The 24,044-nt window shown below is 35.4% G+C and overlaps 2 protein-coding genes across 2 annotated transcripts in view; both read left to right on the forward strand.

Moving 5' to 3' along the window:
* Positions 1-23,875, forward strand: part of LOC106053787 (uncharacterized) — a 28,614-nt gene extending 4,739 nt beyond the window's left edge. Inside the window, exons 2-7 of the mRNA XM_056038954.1 lie at positions 17,088-17,137; positions 17,236-17,321; positions 17,441-17,513; positions 18,488-18,540; positions 22,682-22,757; positions 23,000-23,875. Of these exons, the coding sequence (XP_055894929.1) occupies positions 17,088-17,137; positions 17,236-17,321; positions 17,441-17,513; positions 18,488-18,540; positions 22,682-22,757; positions 23,000-23,214 (553 nt within the window). The 3' untranslated portion in view covers positions 23,215-23,875. The remainder of the gene's footprint in view (positions 1-17,087; positions 17,138-17,235; positions 17,322-17,440; positions 17,514-18,487; positions 18,541-22,681; positions 22,758-22,999) is intronic.
* Positions 19,080-22,519, forward strand: LOC129927781 (uncharacterized). Its single transcript, XM_056038952.1, has 2 exons — positions 19,080-20,783; positions 20,941-22,519. The coding sequence occupies exons 1-2, from the start codon at positions 19,721-19,723 to the stop codon at positions 21,408-21,410; spliced, it is 1,533 nt and encodes a 510-aa protein (XP_055894927.1). The 5' UTR covers positions 19,080-19,720; the 3' UTR covers positions 21,411-22,519.
* Positions 23,876-24,044: the final 169 nt, after the last annotated feature.

Raw genomic sequence — 24,044 nt, forward strand, 5'->3', positions numbered from 1 at the left:
ATCGATAATTCTTTTATAAAGATTTTCGTTAGAGTTACGTCTAACTCACGAAATCTATTATTATATGTAATTGGCAAAAGGAATAAGACCAATATACATAATAACTGGCAATATAAAAGACCAGTAAATCAAATAACTGGCATTATAAAAAATACCAGTAAAGCAAATAACTGGCAATATAAAAGACCAGTAAAGCAAATAACTGGCATTATAGTCATTATAAAGAAGACCAGTAAATAATCATTTGTCTGGCACAAAGTAAACAGAAGACCAGATTTAACCAACTGTTAAACCAGTAAAAAAAAGTATTCGGCTCAATAGATCTATATATCGAAGCTTACGACTCCAGTGAAATACAATTTTACTGTCAAGCATTATTAGCATATTGAGGCTTCAAGAACTTTGTCACTATATTATTATTATATCTGAGATAAAGCCAAAATCCAGATATTATACATTTTGCTCCAATACAAGAAACTAACAAAAAAATTAAATATGGCTTCCGGTTCTAGAACACAACGACTCCTTGAATTGATGGAATTAGCAAAAGAGAAGCAAATTCCTAAGCCAGACCTGTGGGCAGAACGCCAAGAAGAGAAAGAATATCAAGAGCAAGAATCTGAAAAACAAAGGCAAGAAGCTGAAAAACAAAGGCAACATGAAAAAGAAAAAATGGAATTCGAAAAACAAAATAAAGAAAACAAAGAAAGCATTCTAACTCAAGGTCACTCAAATATGTTTGACAAATACAGATTAATGAACAAAATATCGGCTTTCAACGAAAACATTGACAATATGGACTCGTATCTCATAAGATTTGAAGAAATAGCTACAACATCCGGTCTACCTGAAGCACATTGGTCGAGCTCATTCCTCACCCTCTTGACTGGCAAAGCTGTCAACATTTGCTCAAAACTGTCCATCAATGAACGCAGCACTTACTCTGATATCAAGGAAGCTCTACTGCGCCAATACGGAGCAACTTCAGCCAACTATAGAAAGAAATTCTATAATGAAAGGCCACAGCAAAATGATGATCCTCAAATTTTTGTAGCTAATATGTCAATGTGGTTTGATAGATGGGTATCCATGGCCAAAATAGAAGAAAGTTACCAAGCTCTTCGTCAACATATTATTATCGACAACATCACCCATGCTCACTCAGAAGATATTCAATCCTACATTATAGAGAGAAATCCTACTGATATCCAGACATTAACCAAGATCATCAGACAATATAAAGCAGCCTATCCAAACAAGTCAGTCAAACCATCTGTTGAAGAAAATTTTGTCTGCTTTGCTCAAGACAAAAATGCAAGATATAAGTCAGATGACAAAATCAAATGCAACAAATGTCATAAACTAGGGCATTTCACGTCTCAATGCCGCAGCAGAACCACAGAATGTTCATATTGCCATAAAAAGGGCCACCAAACTCATGAATGTTGGAAAAAAACAGGCAGTCTCCAAAAATCAAAATTTTGATAGACCCACATCACCAACTCAAAGATACAGCAATAGAGAGCAATACAATCTCAACAAAGCACCTGGAAATAATAAACCAGATAACAAACCTCGCTACAGAAGTCATTCACAGGACTCCAGACCACAATATATGCCAAACAGAAGCTCATATAACAGAAGATATTACAATGAGCATTCAACTATGACAGTCATTGCAAAGTCCAATGGTCTCAAATTTTATCCAGGCTTTGTAGGAGACAAGAAGGTGGAAGTTCTTCGTGACACCGGAAGCACGTCCACATTAGTACATGAACGCTTCGTACACGCAAACCGTTTCACAGGCAACCACGTCCAAGCCACTGCCTTCAACGGAACTGTCAGCAAGTTACCTGAAGCCATCATTTATGTTACTACACCATTCTTCAGTGGTCAAACAAAAGCATTAGTAACACCCAATCTACCAGTGGACCTAATCAATGGAAACATAGAGGGAGTTAAAGAATGCACTCCTCAAGAACTTACTGAATGGACAAATGCCATAGAGCAAGGTAAAAAATGTTTGGCAGTAATGACAAGATCCATGTCCAGACAACAAAAACATTTGGGACCTGAACAAGTTAGCCAAAATAATCACATGGCTACCTCAGTTACGCAAGTTATGCAGAATGCAACAGAACCAGTTACTAGTCCAGTAGCCAGCAACAATCAAGAACATTCAACATGGACACCCCCAGTTACATCAAGCCCATTCCTACCGGTCATAAGTCCACCTCCAATTCCCGAATGTCCATTGTTGAACTTTGAAGAACAAGACTACATGCCCAGAGTCTCTAACAATGATATAAGAACTCTAACTGGTCAAACTGAAGTCCATTAAGACAAGTCATATTTCACACATGGTGACTTCAAAGAAGAACAGAAACGAGATCCAACATTGCAAATACTTTATCAGAAGGCTCAAGCAAACAAACAGCTGAATCTACCAAATAAACCATATTTTCAAGATGGCCTCCTGGTGAAGAATGCCATGCATAAAGACAATACCATTCAGCAAATAATAGTGCCACAGAAATACAGGAAAGAAATACTGGCAACAGGACATAACATTATACACGCCTGCCATATGGGTGTAGTCAAAACTAAAGCCAGAATCCTCAAAGAATTTTATTGGCCAAGTATCATTAAAGACGTCAAGAAATACGTGAAGTCATGTCATATTCGCCAAGTCAAAGGACCTAAGAACAACAAATCACAGGCACCAATTCAAGATATGGAATTGACAGACAAGCCATTCCAAAAAGTCTCAGTTAATTTGATTGGTCCTATGCCAGTAGCTTCAGCAAGAAACCATCGATATGTCCTGACATTGATTGACACATGTACAAGATGGACAGAAGCAGTACCTCTAGTCAACATTACAGCGCTTGACATCACCAGAGCTTTGTCAGAGATATTTTCCAGAATTGGTTTCCCAGAAGTTATCCTCTCTGACAGAGGCACACAGTTCACAGCTGACATTACCAAAGACTTCATGAACATGTACCACATCAAGATGAAGTTCACAACGCCCTACCATCCCCAAAGCAACGGGCTTTGCGAACGATTCAACGGTACTTTGAAGAGGTGCATTTCAAAAATAGCACACAACAATCCGCAGAATTGGGACTTATTGCTACCAGCAGCTCTGTTTGCATACAGAGAAAGTCCTCAAGAAACCACAGGATTCTCACCTTTCGAGATGGTTTATGGCGCCAACCCACGAGGACTGATGGCAATCCTCAAAGAAGCTATTATTCGCCAAAACTCAATCTCATCAGAAACCAAGACAGCGTTTCAACATGTGCAAGATACCAGAAACATAGTCATATCTGCATGTGAAAAAGCAAATGAAGCCACAGCCATAGCAAACTCCAATACCAGAATGAGAGTCAATAGAAACAGAACACTGAAACAATTTGAACCAGGAGATCAAATATGTCTGTTACTACCAGACAAAAGCAACAGACTATTCATCAAATGGCAAGGTCCATTCTCCGTACTCAGAAAGATAACAGATGTTGACTATGAGATAGACATACACAACAAAAAGAAAATCTATCACGTCAACATGTTACAAAAATATAACACAATAACAGAAGGTACCACAAGCCCAGAACAAAATGAAAGAGACATATCATGTCTTGCAGTTATACCAGAAGAAGATGAAAATGACACGTCTGAATTTGACGACATCAATATGCCACAAACAACTACCAAACAAACTGAATTTTGGCAAGACATCAAACTCAATTCAATGACACCGCAAAAGCAGAACTGACTACCATTCTCAAAGAAAATTCAGACAAATTTACAGATGTTCCAGGCAAAACGTCAATTACGGAACACAATATAATACTTACTGATTCCAAGCCTACAGAAGCAAGACCTTACCCATTACCAGTACACTACAGAGACTTTCTTAAACAAGAAATTAACCAACTATTAGAGCAAGGAATCATTGAACATTCCAACTCTCCATATGCCGCACCAATAGTTCTTGTCAAACGGAAGCAAACGACAACTCCAAGAATGTGTGTCGATTTCAGACAGTTGAATAAAATAACCCAACTCGACTCATATCCTATGCCAAATCCTGAAGATCTTATGACCAAAGAGGCAAAGTTCTTCACCAAAATAGACCTGTCCAGAGGTTATTACCAAATACCAGTCAGACAAGAATGCAAACAGTTTACGGCATTCACCACAGCTTATGGGCTATTCCATTTCAACTTCATGCCATTTGGTCTAGTCAACGCCAGCAGCACCTTTAATAGAGCCATTCACAGCATACTAGGCAATCGCTCTGACACAGTGTCATATATAGATGACATTTGCATATTCCATAAGACATGGAACGAACATATCAAAGGACTACAAGAAGTTTTCAGCATACTGAAACAACATGGTTTTACCATAAAGCCTAGTAAGGTAGAACTAGCCATGTCAGAAATATCCTTCCTGGGTTATAGAGTCAGCTACAATTCGCTGAGACCACAAGAGAACATTATTCAACGCATACTAGACATCAAAGTCCCCACCAGTAAAAAGCAAGTGAGAAGTATTTTGGGTCTGTGTAATTTCTACAGACATTTCATACCAGGTTACACAGCACTCATAGCTCCATTGATTGAACTCACTAAGAAAGGACAGCCAAAGAAGATTCCATGGTCTACAAAGTTACATACCACTATTGAGAACATTAAAGCTGAATTCTCAAGAGACACTATTCTCAAACTTCCAAATCCAGAGAAGCAATTTTACCTCGCCACAGATGCTTCATCTTCAGCTATAGGTGCATGCCTAATGCAGAAATACCAAGATACTTCACAGAAATGCCAAGAGACTTTGCACCCAGTATTTTTCATCAGCAGGAAGTTGTCACCAGCTGAAACCAGATACTCAACCATCGAACGTGAATGTCTAGCCATTGTATGGGCCATAGCCAAGTTCTCCAGATATCTACTAGGTGCTCATTTCACACTCCTAACTGATCATGCACCACTAGCATTTCTGAACTCAAAGAAGTTAGCGAACAGTCGTTTAACTCGTTGGAGTCTACAACTCACAGACTACCAATTTGAGGTCAAGACAATTCCTGGACGTGAGAATGTTTTCGCTGACACACTTTCCAGATGTATTTAATTCTTTACATAGTTGTGTATATATTTTTCTTCCACAGGTGTAGTATATCAGTTTTGTATTGTCATATTTTAATTTTATCATGAAGCACCATGAAGAGAAGTAACTCATTCAATTCAAGATTTAATTTATTCAAGTATTATGCTTTGTACAACTTTTGATATTGTCTCATTTTCATAACCACTTGAATAGTGAAACAGGTGTTCTAAGTCATCAATAATTTTGTTCTCATATACCTGACACTGCATTTACATTTTTTTTAATGTTATCTACAAGTTGACTTTATTTTTCAGAGCATTGTCATATGTTACCTCAACCATTTTTCTATAATTTCATGTATGGTATCTTGTGTATATTTAAATATTTTTAATACATATGAGCATTTCTATTACCATACAAATGCTAAATGGAGGGGGGGGGGTAATATGTCACAGATGCCATTGTAGATTTATTTGTATATTTCACATTTAAAAGCTTATGTGTAAATAGAAATATAAACCCTTGACTGAGCCTCAGGAATTACCCCACAAATCTAGATCCTTGACAGCGCCTCAGGTTTTACCCGAGACGTAATTACGATGTTGCAAATCTATTGGTTGATTTGAAAATAAATAAAGACATTTGAGCGCCAGAGAATTGACGAGAGTAGAAAGAACGGCAGTCGATGAAAGAATTTCCTAGTGGACAGTCGCGTTCTCTAAGAGCTCTGATTTAAAGCCTTTGTAATATTATTTATGCTTGTTGATCTGTAACTTGTACATAAGCTGTACTTACGTTTTATATTTAAATAAAGTTCCAGAGTTGTGTTTTAACAAAGAATCTTTTATTGTGAATCCTAGATCGTCATTTATTCAACTATTTTAATTCAAGTGAAATCCCCGGCACCACAACACACGTTGTGACATATATAAACAGAATCATTAAATATCTATATGATTAAAACTTGTTATTGATATTTTAACGTATCTTTATATTATGTTGTTCCCCTGTTAGCCGGTGGTGTGGGGTGGGGGGCGAATGCATCTACTGCCCTTCCAACCTAACCATTTGAGTGAGGGGGGTCCAACTTTTAATTAGAAATCATAGTTTGTGAACAAAATTAGTTGAATTACAATATAATTTTTATATTATGTCGCTATACTTCTGGTATCTTAGCGGATTCGGTGAGGTGGGGGGATGATTGCTTTTGCTACCCTTCTCACTCTAGCCCTCTAAATGGGGAAAATCATAGTATGTGAACAAAATTAGTAGAATATCTATATAATATAAACTACGTATTGCTACGTGAACCCATTGTATATTATGTTGCACATATACTCTAAATTCATTTTTTTATTAGTAAATATAAAATGAAAAAGGTTGTACCATGTGGGAGGTGTGATACACGCAATCACCTTCCCCCCATCATATAAACCAATACTTTTTTCTTTTTGTATTATAGTTAAGAAATTACAAAATAAAAAAAAAAATATCTGTCACTAATATAATTCATATATGCTATAAAGTAAATTATTATATCAAGTCACCCCAGCCCTATTCTTTAATGCCAAATGCAATCATTAGCAGAAATTATAAAAAGGAGCGATTATTAATCATTTTCACTCTACCGCCCACCCCCCTTTTCCAGACAGAGTTTATGTAATTTCAAATGAATTTATCATAATTATTTTAAAAAAGACTTTGCTTTGGAAAAGTTATAATTCAAACGAAATTTTTCAATAAAAGAGTCACGATTGAGATGAGTTCTAAACCCAGATAATCTTTTCCTAGTCTCCTTTTTCCAACCTTTACTCAATCTGATATTTTTCTAGTTAAATAAATTTGAGACTTATAACTCACAATGTATACTTCAATTGTATTTTTAAAAATTTTCGAATAATTTTTTTTTCGGCGGCGATCCTCAAGGCTTTAGTCTAAATCTTATCTTTTAAAGCAGTGATGCCCAAAGTACGACCCGAGGGCCAGTTCCGGCCCACGACGTGATTCCATCCGGCCCGCCGAAATGTAGGCACAAAGTGTAGAAAATCCTCCCTCCCCCCCCCCAAAAAAAAAAAAGAATTAGAAGGTGCAAAAATGTATCTGTACTTACGTTAGGGGCTTAGAGCCCTCAATTTTTCTCCTGATTGATTGGTACCATGACATTTAGCATTTGTGCGTTTATAAAATAGGTATCTGAGTGTAGAATGTACGTTTTCAACCAAGAAAAGTGAACGGTTCTTTACTTTTTTTGTGGAACATGATAATAGGCCAACATATTTGTTTTATAGAGAAAGTGTGGCTATTTAAAAAAACAACAACAACATATAAACGACATTATAAAACATATATGACGGCATTCTTGGTTTGTTCCGCGAATAAAAGTTTGTTAAGCTAAGCCTAGAAATTGGAGGATTGATGGGAATATTTTACCAAAAAAGAGACAGGAAAATGACTCGGTTGTAAAACTAGCACATAATCTAAGTACAGAGATGAAGCCCAATGTTGCTGATATTTTAAGTAGAAAAATGAAGCTATCTTCTGAGGCGGGGAAAAAATATACATTTCAAATATCCCATTAAGCACTGGATCTACGGGTTTCAAGTCTATTGTTTTTGTAGGCCTACGTTTTCGTTCATGTGGCCCGCGACACGAGTGTAGGAAATTAAAATGGTCCGCAGGTCGAATTAGGTTGGGCATCACTGTTGTAAAGGAACAAATCGGTTTTATTTGCAATGTATTAAGGGCCTATAAATTCATATTAGAATATTTTTCAACATTAGTCAAAAGGTCCTTTACAACACGATGAATAATAAGCTTTAGGTCAGGAGAATGCGCTTCTTCATTGATGAATGCAAGAAAATGCTTTTGGCGTCGGGGCTTCGCCCCGAACCTCACTGATAAATGATAAACTATAGATGTTGGAAGAATACAAGAAAACCCTTTTTGTGTCGGGGCTTCGCCCCGAACCCCACTTAAAAATAATGAGCTGTAGATGTAAGGAGAATGCGTTTCTGCTGTGAAAAATGCAAGAAAACGCTTTTGGCGTCGGAACTTCGCCCCGAACAACACTGGGGATACTTACAGAGCTCCGCCAGACCCCCAAGCTTGCAAGAGAAAAATATCGTGAGGAATACAGTATTTCCCGTGGCTGCGCAGCCCCAGCTTTGACCTACATATTTTGCCACATCCAGGGCAAGCATAACCATTGTCCGCAGGTGGTCGATTTAGATTTTCTTTTCGTCGTCTGCGTTTGTCATCGGCAGCAGATTTTCTTTTGGTCTCAAATGTGAATCCTGCGGCCTTCGTTAGTGACCTCTAGCTGTCTCGTTCCGACGCCGCATGCAGCCAGGTGCTCTCTTCTGTGTCAGCCAAGGAAAGTTGACGACTAAGCTAGTCTTTGAAGCGTTTCCGTGGTGCGCCTCTGCTACTTCGACCACCTTTTAGCTCACCAAAAAAGACTGCCTTTGGCATACGTTATTCTCCCATACGGGATACGTGCCCTGCCCAGCGTGGCTGTCGCACCATAAGAAGTCCCTCTATACTGTCCATACCGGCGCTCGTAAGGACATCGCTGTTTGTAGTGCGGTCCTGCCACCGTATGTCCTTGATGGAGTGCAATCATCTTTGGTGAAAGCGCTCAAGAAGTCTTAGTTGTTTTTTATATAGTGTCCATGTCTCAGAACCATATCGAAGGGTTGAGAGAACCACCGCCTGGTAGACATTGATTTTTGTAGGCAGGCGGAGCGATTTGTTCTTCCAAACTCTCGCCTGAAGGCGTCCAAAAGCGCTACTAGCCCTGGCCAGACGGTTATCAACTTCCCTTGAAAGTGAGGCGTCATTTGACACTATACTACCTAGATATGTTAACTGGTCTACCACATTAAGGAGCTGTCCGTTTACTGTGATCCTTGGGGCTGAGTATGTTTCATTGGGTGACTTCTGGAACATGACTTCTGTTTTCCGAGATGTATAGATAGACCGAAAGAGACGGCAGCGTATGCAAATTCGTTTACCGCGTTCTAGAGGTCATGTTCATTGTGAGCTAGCAGAGCGCAATCATCGGCATAGAGAAGCTCCGTTATGACCATCTCCTTTGTTCTTGTATGGGATAGTAGACGCCGGAGATTGAACACATTGCCGTCAGAAAGAAACCGGATGTAGATGCCTTCATGCAATCGCTGCCTCATTTGACCCAGCATTACGCCAAAGAAGATAGCGAATAGAGTAGGGGCAAGTACACAGCCCTGCTTCACGCCATTTTCTATTGGGAAGTGATCAGAAAGGGCACCATTGTGTCTGATCTGGCCTCTTTGTCCCACGTGAAACTGCTTGAGAATGGATAGGTACGTAGGTGGGCATCCCAGCCTAGCCAAAATCCTCCACAAACCATCGCGACTGACCGTGTCAAAAGCCTTGGTGAGGTCCACAAAGGCAGCGTACAGGTTTAGTTCTGCTCTTTGCATTTTTCTTGTAGTTGTCGCAGAACAAATATCATGTCAGATGTACCTCTACCGGCTCTGAAACCACATTGGTTTTCAGATAAGACCTCCTCCACTAAAGACTGGTTTAGTCTGTCGAGCAACACTCGAGCAAAAATCTTTTCTGCTACTGACAGAAGTGTAATGCTTCGATAGTTGGAGCAGTTAGACTTGTAACCCTTTTTGTATAGGGATATGATTACGGAATCTCGAAGTTCAGGTGGGACCACACACTTCTCCCAGCATAGAGCGAACAAGTCTGTTAGCCTCTCGGTCAGGGCGACACTGTCACGTCCCTAGTGACACCTCATTGTTTACAAAAAGAGGACATTGTACCTATCTCAAATCAGGTCAGCGCACTCACGCTTTAATGCCAGAAAGACGCCGACTAAAACTTAGTTCAAGGCTACAGCAGGGAGACATAAATAACGTAGGTTAAATTACAAAAACAATTAAAAGGAAAATCAAATGTAAACGGGTCAAGGAGTCAAGGATGGGTATTGAGATGTCACGGTTCTTTATTCTAAAGAAAGATATAAAAGGCGGAGTGTTAGCTTGAGACGGGAGAGAAAGCTAGAAAGTTAGACTTAGAAGTCGTTAGTTTTTAAAAGTAAATATTTACTCCTTTTATTGATCATTTTCACTGAATCCTGTATCTGTTTTATATATCTTTGTACATACATTTATTGTTTAAAGTTCAAGTTTTAAATAATTAAAACTCAAGAAAACATATCAGCACTTTGTTAGTTCATTGATTATTAAAGTGTTTGAACTATAATCAAGGCACCTCCGAACCCACATATGTCACAAGTTTATAGAATCAAGATCTTCAAGTCAAATAAACATAATAAACTATTTGCGGTATTGAAAGCCACAAAAGTGCATATTCTGAGGTATCTACAGTGCATTATTGTGCTATAAAAAGTTTTATTTCAAAACGTGTATTATTCTTACTTACTGAGATCCTCCCGCGCCGTTCGGCTCATTGGGCCGCAAGCTTTTTCCACAAAAATCTGTCACTGGCAATGTCTGAAGCCTCTTCCCACCTGCTCTGAGGACTTCTATGAAAGTGTGGCGTGAAGTTGTACTAGGATGTTCCTCTTTCCGATTTCCTTGTAATGGCCTCTATGTCATTGCAACTCTTATTATGCGTAATTCATTTTGTCGGAATACATGTCCGCAAACCTCATGCGACGCTCTGTCAAAACCTTACCAAGGGGTCGACTCCCAGTTCGGCATAGCATTTCCTTGATTGAGACCGATCTCTATAACTGACTCCTAAAATCCGTATTATCTATCTTTGTTGAGTCATATTTAGTCTTCTTCAATTTCGGCAGATGACTATCCACTGCACTTTATTAATGGAGTCCAGCCGCTGGTAGAAATTTTCTAACCTCTATTTGCCACGCTTTTGGATTTAGGTGACTGTAGTTTGCTTTAGATTTTATATCGAAAATGGAAGTTTTATCGTCAAAATCATCTGTTGTCACTGGCGGATCCGGGGGGGGGGACGAATTTTAGAATAGAATTCACACAATTTGTATACGAATTTATTACCTATGTTAATAATATATGCTAATTATTTATATTTCAACCTATTTTTAGGCATTTTGGCCGATTTGGTGGGGTCGGGAGGGGGCGATGGCATCAATCCCGCCCCCCCCCCCACAAACTTTCGAGTGAGGGGGGCGGTCCAATACATTTGTAGAAATCACAGCTTTCTAACAGAATCAATTAAATATCTATATGATTAAAACGTGTTATTGGTGTTTTAACCGTTCCCCTGTTTTCCGATTGGGTGGGAGGGGGGGGCGAATACATCTACAGCCATTCCCACCTAAACCCTTTGAGTGTGGGGGGGGGGGGGGGGCGGTCCTAATTTTATGGGGAAATATAAGTTTGTGAACAAAATTAGTTGAATATCTATAAAATATAAGCTACGTATTGATATGTGAACCCATTTGTATATTATGTCGCACACACACTCTAATCTCAAATTTTATCATTAGTAAATATAAAATGAAAAAGGGTTGTACCAGGTGGGAGGGGCGATACTTGCAATCGCCTTCCGCCCATCGAACAAACCAATATTTTTCTTTTTTGAATTATAGTTAAGAAATTTCAAAATTATAAGAAAAATCTGTCACTAATATACTTTATATGTGCTATAAATTAAATTCTTATATCGAGTCGCACAACCCCTATTCTTTAATGCCAAATGCAATCATTAACAGAAATTATAAAAAGGAGGGAGGATTAATCGTTTTCATTGTACCGCCCTTCCCTTTTCCAGACGAAAACATGACGTTTTAAAACAAAATAGTCAAATATGGCGACAGAGTTTATGTAATTTTAAATAAATTTATCATAATTTTTTAAAGAAAGACTTTAGAATTCATACGAAATTTTTCAGAATAAGATTAACGATTGAGATGAGTTCTGAACCCAAATATTCTTTTCCTAGTCGCACTTTTCCAACCTTTACTTAATATGCTATTTTTCTAGTTAAATAAATTTGGTACCATAGCTCATAATTTATTCTTCAATCCTAAAAATGCTAACAAATTTAGAGTAGAATCTAATAGGGTTTGTTGCTGAACATAAAAATTATATATGTGTCAGACGCGAATAGCCCAATTTTCAGTAAAAGAAATTACAAAAGTCATTTCTCTATAGAAGAAGTTACGAAGGCTATATAAAATACAATACACAGACCTATATATACTACAATAAATATAGGTTTTTGATTGCTAGTTACGATTTATTTAGGTAGGTGCTGTTTTACTATTACATACCAAGTATTAGAGTTTAGAAAAACCCAGGTTTGTTTCTTGTGCAACGCTATTAGCTAACACCTCATATCATCTCTTCATTAGTATATTTAGATCTATAATCTAATTCTAGTCTAGATCTATATATAAAAATCGAATAGATCTAGTAAGACTAAGACTAAGACTGCTTTATTGATTAGTATAGATTCTATCTTGAGACTAGATTGCCATTTCCATCGTTTGGGGACCAGGGGGCTTGACATCTTTGGAGGCCGATGCATTTTGCGTAATATTTAATTTAATTAATTAAAAAGGTAATAATTTGCCCCCCCCCTTTTTAAATGGGGGCCCGGGGGAATTTTCAAATTTCCCCCCTCCCCCACCATAGCTACGCTACTGTGTGCCTCCTATGTTAACATTCTTTTTTACTGAAGAAATGATTTTGTAAATTTATTTTTTCATGGAACTCAATTTGAACGTCAGTAACAGATGTTTAATAGTTGTCATTTATATATATTTTTTAAAATTTAATTTTAGAAGCGAATCTTAATTTCTTCATAGAGCATTGTTATGTGAATTGCTTAGATATCGGTGTCCTTGGGCAGTAATTCATTTGTCAACAAACAAGTTATGTGAGATTGTAAAACTCTTTAAAATAAATTTAATATCTCGATAAAAGAGAAAATGATATTATCAATAAAAGTTAATCTCTTTCCTAGCAGTCGGAGGTTGGTTTCATACATTTGTGTTAGATGCCTACCATGAGAAACAATTTTTTTAGCCTGCTTTAAGTCATTGCCAATCGTTGAATCTTCCCGTTTGTCAAAAAAAAAAATTATTTAAGAGCTTAAAAAACGAGCCATAACCATCCAGCGAACTTCAGTTTACAACAAGAGTCTAACACCTTTTTTCATCATTTGTTTCATAAAACTGTTGAAAGATGCGCTTATTTTCGGCATGGGCTTGTATTTTATTTAGTTTTATAATAAGATTCAAATAGAAATGAAATTGTGGGCTAAACTTTTCTTGTGTATCATAACTCACAATGTGAATAGTGAATAGATTTGTTCTTTATTCTTTATTACCTATGAAATCATTGTAGCGTTCAACCACTGATGGTTTCTTATATGTCCCAATAAGCTAAATAACAAGACAATTTTGAAATAATATTTCATCTCTAACAGAAAAAAAAGTCTTTATGTGTTACACATGTTTTAAAATAAATTTAGTTTTAATCAATTTTTCAACAATATCATAAGAATTTTTAAAAATCTATGCATTTTTCTAAGAAGCCACTAAAACATATATCCTGCTTTGCTGTTTTTTTGTTTTTAATATTGTTTTAATTGTAGATTTTTATAATTGTTCATGAATATTCTTAAATTATTTTTGGATATCGCTATATGTTCGTGAATCCGACTTGGTTTCATAACCTCATCTGAAAATGCCATCAAAGTAGAACCTAAAGCATTTTTTTTAGCATTCTTCACTGCAGAAACGCATTCTCCTGACATTTATAGCTCATTATTTATCAGTGGGGTTCGGTGCAAGGCCCCGACGCGCAAAAGCGTTTTCTTGAATTTTTCACAGCTGAAACGCATTCTCCTGTCATCTACAGTTCATTATTTATCAGTGGGGATCTGGGCGAAGCCTCGACGCCAAAAGCATTTTTTTAGCATTTTACCCTATTTAGCTACGCTCATAGAATTCGGTGAGTGTAGTTTGCTTTAGAATAATATTGAAGAGGGGGTTTTCAACCTCAAAACTCTCTATAGGGGGATTTTAAACTCAAAAACATCTGGAGTGGTTTTAAAATTTAAAAAAAAGCCATTTGGAAGAGAGGAATTAAACTCAAAACTCCCCTTTGGCTTGGATAAGCTCAAAGAATTTTAGTGTGTAAGTTAGGCTACATATTTTTTTATATTGAAGAGATATTTTTTAGCATCAAACCCCGATGAAGGGGGGGGGGTTAAACTCAAAACCCTCTTTGACTACGCTCATAACATTTTGAGTGTGTAATTTGCTATTTTTATAGAAGAGTTATTTTTTTTTGCTTCAAATACCGCTGAAGGGGGTTTTAAACTTAAAACCCCTTTGGTTACTCTCAAAGATTTTTGAGTGTGTACTTAACTTTTTTTTATATTGATGAGGTATTTTTTTTTTAGCTTCAAACCCCACTGAAAGGGGGGGGGGGTTAAATTTAAAACTCCTTTGGTTATGCTCAAAGATTTTTTAGTGTGTAATTTGCTTTTTTTTATATTAAAGAGTTATTTTTTTAGCTTCAATCCCCATTAAAAGGGGAAGGGTTTAAACTCAAAACTCAAAAGCCACTTTGGCTACACTCATAGCATTCTCAGTGTGTAATTTGCTTTTTTATATTGAAGAGGGGCTTATTAGTAAATTTCGGAGGGGGTTTTAAATTGAAAACCTTCCTTAGCTTGGAATTTAGGGATTGTCATTTGCGTTATTTTTTGTTTATTTGACTGCAAAACCCTCTGCTAGGGGTTTTAAACTCAAAACCCCCTTGGCTGCGCTGGGGCAAATGATGGTTTAGTATTAAAATCTCACCTAAAATAAACAAAATCACAGTAAAAAATCATCAGTCACTAAAGTCCGTCTCCCCCCTGCGGGGGGGGGGGGTTCATTTCGGGGGGGGGGGGTCCTGCCACGTCCATGATATATATATATATACGTGCGTACAGCATATATATATATATGTATATATATATATATATATGCTGTACGCACGTTTATGCATAGGGTTAGGGTTAGGGTTTGGAAAAAAATCGCCCCCCCCCCTCCAAAGTTCTGGATCCGCTAGTGGACTGATATAGACTAGATCAAGATACGTAATTCCAATTTCTAGACTTAAAGTGTAGATTTTGATTTCCAAACGTCTAGATCAATATTGCAATGTTATAATATAGGTATATATGCTGAAAATTATCTAAAATTGCTCGTCTGACATACTGTACATATCCGGTAGATATCATGCCGTAATGTGTAATATATCTCTTTATCAATAATAGGCTACTAGTTTGTTACCAGTTTTTTATTAAGATCAATGCCTGGTCGTGCGGTTAGCGCGCTGAACTAATTATCTCGACGGTCCCGGGTACATACCCTGCTCGCTGCCATCCTACGTCGTCCAGCGAGAAGTTAATTATTTTTAATTTAGAAGGAATATCCGAAACATCAAACACCGTACGTATAACATAAGAAAAAAACACATTTTTTTACTGTTGCACATGAAACTTTGAAACATTATTACTTTTGACGATCAAAATAAAATTACGTTTTGAATATTTCAGTGATCCGACTCCGGTGGGGGCCGTCTCTGAGTTTCTGTGATAACACAAACTCTCTTTGTAATCTTGTTAATTAGCATTATGAATGAAGCTAACTAAGCGACAGGTATTCCATGTATTCCAATTTCCAGATATTATTGTATTAATTTGTATTGTTTCTATTTACATTAAATTTGTAGGCTATGTTTTCCAACTGATTTTCGGCTCGGTCCTTCAGGTCATAGTAAGTTTTTATATGTGGCCCATTCACCTTAATGAGTTTACATGCCTGTGATAATGTGGCCCATACTTCTTAATGAGTTTGTGATAATTTGTTGTCATTATTCCAAGTCCAATTTTTTTCATAACTTTTCTTTCAAAATATGCGTATTAAATCAACTTTCATTACCGAAAAATCAAAATACTGAACATTAGAACAAGGGAGACTACAAGTGAAAAACAAAAGAAAATACACACAATTTATTTGCAATTTGAAGCAGGTGTTCTTAGCTTCTTTTTTATTTAAACAAATGTTGTGTTAGTTGTTTGTTTGGACGTTTGTAGTTGTACTCGATTTTGTTGTATTTTTTTAATGTCGCTAGTTTTCTTAATATTAGAGTCTATTTTAAAGGCTGATATGTGTGTTGTTCTCAAGAGAATTTTGCAAGTCAAAATCTCATTAAAATTAATTATAAATTTGGAGGGTTATAACAATTAGCTTATATTATTCCTTTACTTTCTAAATTCCTAAGTTAAATTTAAATATTTAAAAGATGTTTGATTATTATTATTCCTTTAATTTCTAAATTCCTAAGTTAAATTTAAATATTTGAAAGATGTTTGATGAGTGGCTGAGTGGTAAAAATGCTGTCGTGGTTACCTATCATGGGACTGCAGTTAGAATCTCAGCTGAAGTTGTTTGCTGATCGTCTACATAGCCCAGTTATCCCCCCCCCCCACACACACAAGAGATTAAATCATAGTGCTTTGAGCAAGCTATATATATATATATATATAAGCCAGTATGTTGTACTATATATGGCTACTTCTGACTCGGAAGACAATGGACGCGTACCAGCATGTACATTCTGTCTCCATGCCGTCCGGTCTTGGGCTATCTCCTAGAGCTCTCACATACTTTGGTTCTCTTGCCTCGCTTGTTGTACTATACAATTTAAGAGCAATTATATATATATATATATATATATATATATATATATATATATATATATATAATATATATATATATATATATATATATAATATATATATATATATATATATATAATATATATATATATATATATAAATACTAATTATAATATGTGTGTATATATATATAGGCCCTATATATATATATATATATATATATATATATATATACATATATATAATTAGTATTTATATTCCTTTAAATTCTTTTTTTTTAGGATATTTCTGACTAATGGACTACATAAAATTGAAGCATATAAAGATTCAGGTAAAGTAAGTTTGAAAGAAATTCTACTGGATTATAGAAACAATTAACAGCTTGGCCCTAACATAAAACTTATGAATTTTTATTTTTGTCTAATTTAGTTGAGGGAAAGCAGATTGAAGTTAAAAAATTGAAATATGGGAAAAATCATGATTCCTTGCTGCGGAAGTCATATCAAGACTTAAATGTAGGCTTAGCTAACAATAAAACTAATATATGTTAGATATATATATAATTTAAATTGTTATCTTATTAATTATTAACATGTATATAATGTTAAATAGAGTTTTCTTTTTATTTTTATAGCAATTTAAGGAAATTCTTCCGCCTTATGAAGCACAGGCTGCAAATTCCTGGGTCAAATTAGCAGATGAGTGTGGTAATTTTATTATACTGTAACCATTCTCACTATTCAGGCTCTCTGCAAACTGCTTTACATGACACCAACAACTTAAAGAACTTGAAAACTCAGGGCTCCAAAATTAACTTAACAGTTTAACCCTTAAAGTGCTGAGGTGTTTTACAGTGAGTACAAAACAAAATGGAATTACAATTCTGATGTTTAGTGGCTAAACTACCACACGCGTTTTAAGGGTTAATGTCAAATAATCACAGCCAATACTGTACAATTGGCTACAGGTAACAATGACTGTACAAATATTTCAACGTTAACAACCATACCACTGTATCAACTCTTGCAATGGCCTCTCCGCCTCGTCCCAGACTTGCACTACGTTCAACTGTTCCAGACTTGCACTGGGTTCAACTGTTCAGGACTGACTTCACTCACTGGGCTCGTTGTGTCAGACTCAATCGCATATCAAGATCAAGACGTTTTCTCGTACTCGCGCGGTGTCTTAACAGTATTCCGTACCGAACCATCATAATGCCACATACAGAACCACACTGCTGAACCACACTGAACCATGTCATCTGTAGTGAACCAGACTGTAGTGAATCCTTTAACTGTGATACCTCCGCTCTTTAAATAGGGTTGCCGCTGGCCTTCCAGAAACCGACGGAACGTCGCTCGACCATTCTGGTTGATCACATGACTTCATCCAACGTGACTGGCCTGAGAAATATTCACAAATCCGGTCCTTTCCGAACCGCCTCGTCTTGGTTGACCGCTCATCTAGCGATGGCCTGGAGCATTTCGTGTTGACTGAATACACAGACACTAGTACCCCTATCCGCACCACCAGCAGAGTTATACCAATGCCAAAAAAAAATCTTACTGCAATTCTTACATGACTAAAAGTAATATGTTTACTGATTGCTAGTCTTAATTGTTTTAAATTTACTTCTGCAAATTTAAGATTATAATTTTATTAATTTTCACTTTATCTTTAGATCAGAAAAGAGTTCTGGATGTCATTAATGATAGAGAAAGGAGACATTGGGAGGTAAATATAAGTAATCAAATATATTATTATGGCTGGACTATGACTATCACCATTTTAGTATTTCAACATTTTATAAACAAAAAATTACTTGAAAAATATCTACTACGAGTAGCTTACAGTGCATACCATGATTAATAAGTACAATATACATGGTGTCAAATTAGATGCTGGCCTAATAATTGCTTAAATCCTGATGGAGAGCAATTACTTTTAAATTAAAATAGAAATCAAGTTGAAGTTTGTTAAGCATCTACAAGCAGATTGAAAACATTTTCTAAGAAACTGTCTTCTTCTCATTCATAAAGGAAATGAGACGAGTGCATTGAACATGTTATAAGAGCATGGAAATATGTTATACAAAATAATAACAAATATTGATTTATTTAAATAAGATAAATTAAATTTTGTAGAATTGCTTTTTTTAAAGACATGTCAGAAGAATCATCTTTATCATCAAATTCCATTTGAGCGATTGATTGGCTCACTTCTTCCCATTGTTGTCAAGATAGAGACCTACAGCTCTTTGAATAAAAACAATTTTTAGTATTATTTAAGGGGAGGTATCCCTAGAGAAAATCGAGTTTTAGGTCTAGGATATCGATTTTTAACTAATAACATAATTAAGTAGATCAACCATTTTTCATTACATTACAATCATTTTTATTGCTTAAATCTGTGTCTAAAACATGTTTTATGTTGTTTTTGTAAGGCCTATGAGACAAAATTTTTATAAAATTTCTTGAAAAGTACAAAAATGGCCCTTGGTTACGCCATCTCTATTATAAGCAAATCATTGTTTGACTATCGATGTTTGGTATGGTTTTTTTCCTCACGATCTCTAGTTTTATAAAGACGCCTCGTTTTCGCTCTATGTTTCATTCAATTTCGGTAATGATCGGAAATCTTCGTTCAACTTTTGAAGCAAATTAGATTATTTTTAGCCTTGCTAATAAATAAAGAAACGCCATTGGTTGATTTTGCCCCCGTGGTCGGAATCCCCGTAACTACTTTTGTTATTTCCGACTATCGATAATAGACTTTATTTCAATGGCGAAGTCTACACGTTGACTTTCTTTTCTGTTCATGTGTGCATTTTCTTATTTATTCAACAGTTACAGTATATATATTTCTTTTTTTATTCATCAAATATTCTAGATCTGTTTCACCTTGTTTTTTATAAATGGCTAGACTCAACAAAAGGCTAGCTCAATTGAAGCAAGCTCGAATGAGTCGCAAATTAGATCTAGAAAGAGTTACTGGTAAATCTAAGACTCTAGTCGATCTAGATAAATCTGGTACTTCCACAACAAGTTCTAGATCTATATCTTCATCAACACCTAGCCCTACTAGATCTAGATCTGATTCATCTTCTGGACATAATATTACGGCAGCAGTTGAAATTGAGAATGTGTCTACCGAAGCCAATAAAAGTGAGGCATTGGCATCTAGATCTAAGTCTAGTAAACTTCATTTAGATCTAGATCTCAATACCAGGAGTAAAAGTAAAATTATTGACATTCCCAAATTAGATGTTGATAATTTAATATCCACCACTCCACACACTAACAGAACAATAGTTGAATTTGACCAACTTCAGGCCCTTATACAGCCTTTACTTTGTCCTGGCTGCAATAAGTCTTCATTAAAATTAAATTCTGATGAAAAATGTCGCAAAGGCCTGTCTGTTAAACTTAGCATTAACTGTGAAACATGCAGGACAGTTGTAAGTAGCAACCATACATCAGGTTATTCTAAAGAAAATAAAAGATATTCTGTTAACAATTCTGCAGTTCTATCATCAATCTTATGTGGATTAGGTTCCTACACATTTAACAAACTGTGTGAACATTTAGACATACCTGGAATGTGTAAAAAAAACTTTCTAAATATTACTAAACTAATTTACAATAAAGGTGATGATATCCGACAGGCCCTAGAACTTAAAACTGTTGACCTTATTCGTCGAAAGCATGCGGAGGAAAGTGGAGTTTCTATAAACGAAGAAGATATCATTGATATTGATGTCTCATATGATGGCTCGTGGCTAACCAGAGGACACACTTCACATATTGGAATTGGATGTGTTGTTGATGTGTTAACAGGATATGTTTTGGATTTCCACATAGTTTCAACATTTTGTTTGGTCTGTCAAACCACTGGCAGAAAGATTAAAGAAAAATCCCCATCACAGTATTCAGAATGGTTTGAAACACACAAGCCTTTTTGTGAAATCAACTACACAGGTGAGGGTCTATTAAATATAATTTACACTTCTATCAAGTCTTTGTGTATAGTTTTTAAATTCTCTTCGCTAAATTTTTATTAGCTTTGCTTTTTTTGTAGATTCACTAAATAATATTAACAAGTTTCTAAACTGTTTGATTTTCTTTATATTTACAGGTTCATCAGCTATGATGGAAACACATGCCGCAGAGGTATTATGGCTGAGGTCAGTTACAAAATTTAAGCTTCGCTACACATCAATGTTATCTGATGGAGATGCTAAATCTTTCAAAAGAGTAACTGAACTTAAACCTTATGGTGACATTCCCATAGTAAAAGAAGAATGTGTCAACCATGTTGGTAAAAGGATGGGATCTGCACTTCGAAATTTAGTTGCTGATTGTAGCAAAAAAGGTACTTCTCTTGGAGGCAAAGGGCATGGTAAACTAACTCAAAACACTATAAAAAAGTTAACACTTTATTACTCTAGAGCCATTAGAAAGCATAAAAATGTTTCTGATATGCAGAAAGCTATAATGGCATCTCTTTATCATTGCTTGTCAACTGACAAATCACCGAAACATCAATTGTGTCCAACTGGATCTGGCTCGTGGTGCTTCTACAATGCTGCTGTTGCTAAAAAATGAGACTCCTGGTCCACATAGCAAGCTTCTCTGCACTCCTCTAAATTATAAGCTACTAGCTGACCACTTAAAACCAATATATAAACGCCTCTCCGAGCCAGCCCTCTTACAACGTTGTTTGCTAGGTGCTACCCAAAACGCCAACGAGTCTTTGCATTCCAAGATTTGGAGTACTTGTGATAAAAAGAAATTTTCTTCTTGGAACAAGGTAACATTTTCAGTGATATCCTCTATTTATGACTTTAACTTTGGATTTGCTGCTTCAAAAATAATGAAAAATATTCTGTTCTGCAAAAACACGTTTCATGCCCATCGTCTTGGTTTGAGTCGACAGAATCAACGATTAAGTGGGTCGGCGTATAAAAAAAGTAAAGTGGTCATGAGACGACTCCAGATGAGGAAAGATGCAAAAGCTCGAAGGGAACTTGAGTTAAGAGATGCAGAGGGACCTACTTATGAAGCAGGACAGTTTTAGCTGTTTTTTTTTCTGCTTTTTTCTTCTTTTTTCAGAAATCAACAAATATAAATTTCACGTAGGTCATTTAGCTGTACACATGATTTCTCCTAAACTAATTGTTTGATTTTAATGAAATTTGAAACACTTGTTCTAGACATGATATACCTTACTTGTATAATGAATTTTTGTGAAACTTTTTAATACTTTTTTCTAAGTTTTCAAATCTATACTTTAAACTCATTTTTCTCAAAATGTTACTTTTTGCACATATCATTATGCCTTACTAGGAATTTCTCCTAAACTACTTGATAGATTTCAATGAATTTTGAAACACTTCTTAAGGACATCATTTACTTTACTCGTACAATGAGTTTTTTTCAAACTTTTATTTACTTTTTTTTTTAAAGTAATTTTAATTAATATTTATCCTGTTTTTTATGCCTAAAATATAACTAAAAATTCAAAAATTTGTAAAAAAAAAAACATACTTAAATCTTTAATTCTGATGTTGTACCAATTTAGAGGATCCTTTTCTCTTATCTTTAAATTCAATTTCATGTAATTTTGATCAATAGTTTTTACAAAATTCAGAGTTTTAATTTGTATACAATAAACAATATGGCCGCCGTTACCATGGCAACCATCATTCAAACAACTTTTTTTTTAGCATTATTTATTTTAGAATATCATTATATGTTACCATAACAAATTTCAAAGGCCTAGCTTCAGAAATAAGAAAAATAAGATTTTCAGGGATACCTCCCCTTAAAAAATGTATATATTTTTAAATTTAATATTACATTTACAATATTCTCAGAATAACAAAGTAAAGATGTGTTCTAAAACTGCATCTCCTTCACTATATAGATGGATGAGAATAAGTGGCATTAAAGGCAAGCCCAATCCTTTTTCCTTAGATACATTTTTCTATGTACCACATGGTATTCACAAGAAAATTATTGATAAACAAATTATTTCCTTACAAATTACTATTTTTGCAACTAGTATTTACAATACTTTTTACATACATATAATGCAATAACTAGGACTAGAAATAACATTCAGTAATGCTTTGTCATTTAAAAAAAATTAAATTATACTGTATTCTAAATATATAATTTTAACTTTGTTTTAGAAAATGATGAATCACTCAATGTGACAAAGAAACACAAAGCTAATCCTACAAGAACATATGAAAATTGTCACTATGTTCCCAGAATGTTAGGCGAGTTAAAGAAAGAAGAAATATTATCCATTGATTATGGTTGCTGCAATAGTAAATTGAGAAGAGGGGAATACAGTATGCACCCAGAATGGCCTTCAACACTAACTCATCACAAAATTTACTAATTAAAGTGTGTATCCATTTCTATTATTATTCATTGGTATGTTGATTATTGCTAATTGTATATATCTTTTAAACATATTTATAACAATTAGTCATCATGATAATCCAAGTTTATATTGTAATATAGATTATAAAATGTATGCCGGTACCTTTGTACTTCTAATGTATTGTGACACTCAAGTGCAGTGTTTCCCAAACTTTTTCCTCAACGGAACATTTCGCACATTCTTAGTATTTAGTGGAACACTTTGCTTTTTTTAGAGATATTAATTCACATGTTGAACAACTACTTAATTATTTCAGTATTTCGTGGAACACCTACTCAGGCCTCATAGAACACTAGGGTTCTGTGGAACGCATTTCGAGAAACACTGCTCTAGTCCATATGGTTTCAACCCTTTTAATTGAATAATAAGGGTCACTTTGGAATAGGTGTAGACGCATATGGAGGTTGTGCAAAGTGGTTGGAGGAGGGCGGGGAGTGTACTTCAGTAAATTTTATCCAAGCATTCCCTCATATAGCTTACAATTGTATTGTTTTGTGCTCTAGACATTTTAAAATATTTTCTTGTATCAGGATCAACAGTGTTACTGAATTGATATATCTCTTGGTCTATCCTACCTGTATAATAAACATGTTTTCCACAACATTTATTCACTTAATTAGATCTTCTAAAATTTTATGTTCAATTTAATTATTTAGAATAATGAAAAAATTTTATGATGTATTTTTCCTGCATTAATAAGACAGAAAACCATCCAACTGTAGGTTTAAATAATTAAAATGTTTTATACAAGTGGTTGTGATATAATATATAAAGAAATTATCTCT

The sequence above is a fragment of the Biomphalaria glabrata genome, chromosome 8 (assembly GCF_947242115.1).
Source record: "Biomphalaria glabrata chromosome 8, xgBioGlab47.1, whole genome shotgun sequence".
Lineage (NCBI taxonomy): Eukaryota > Metazoa > Mollusca > Gastropoda > Planorbidae > Biomphalaria > Biomphalaria glabrata.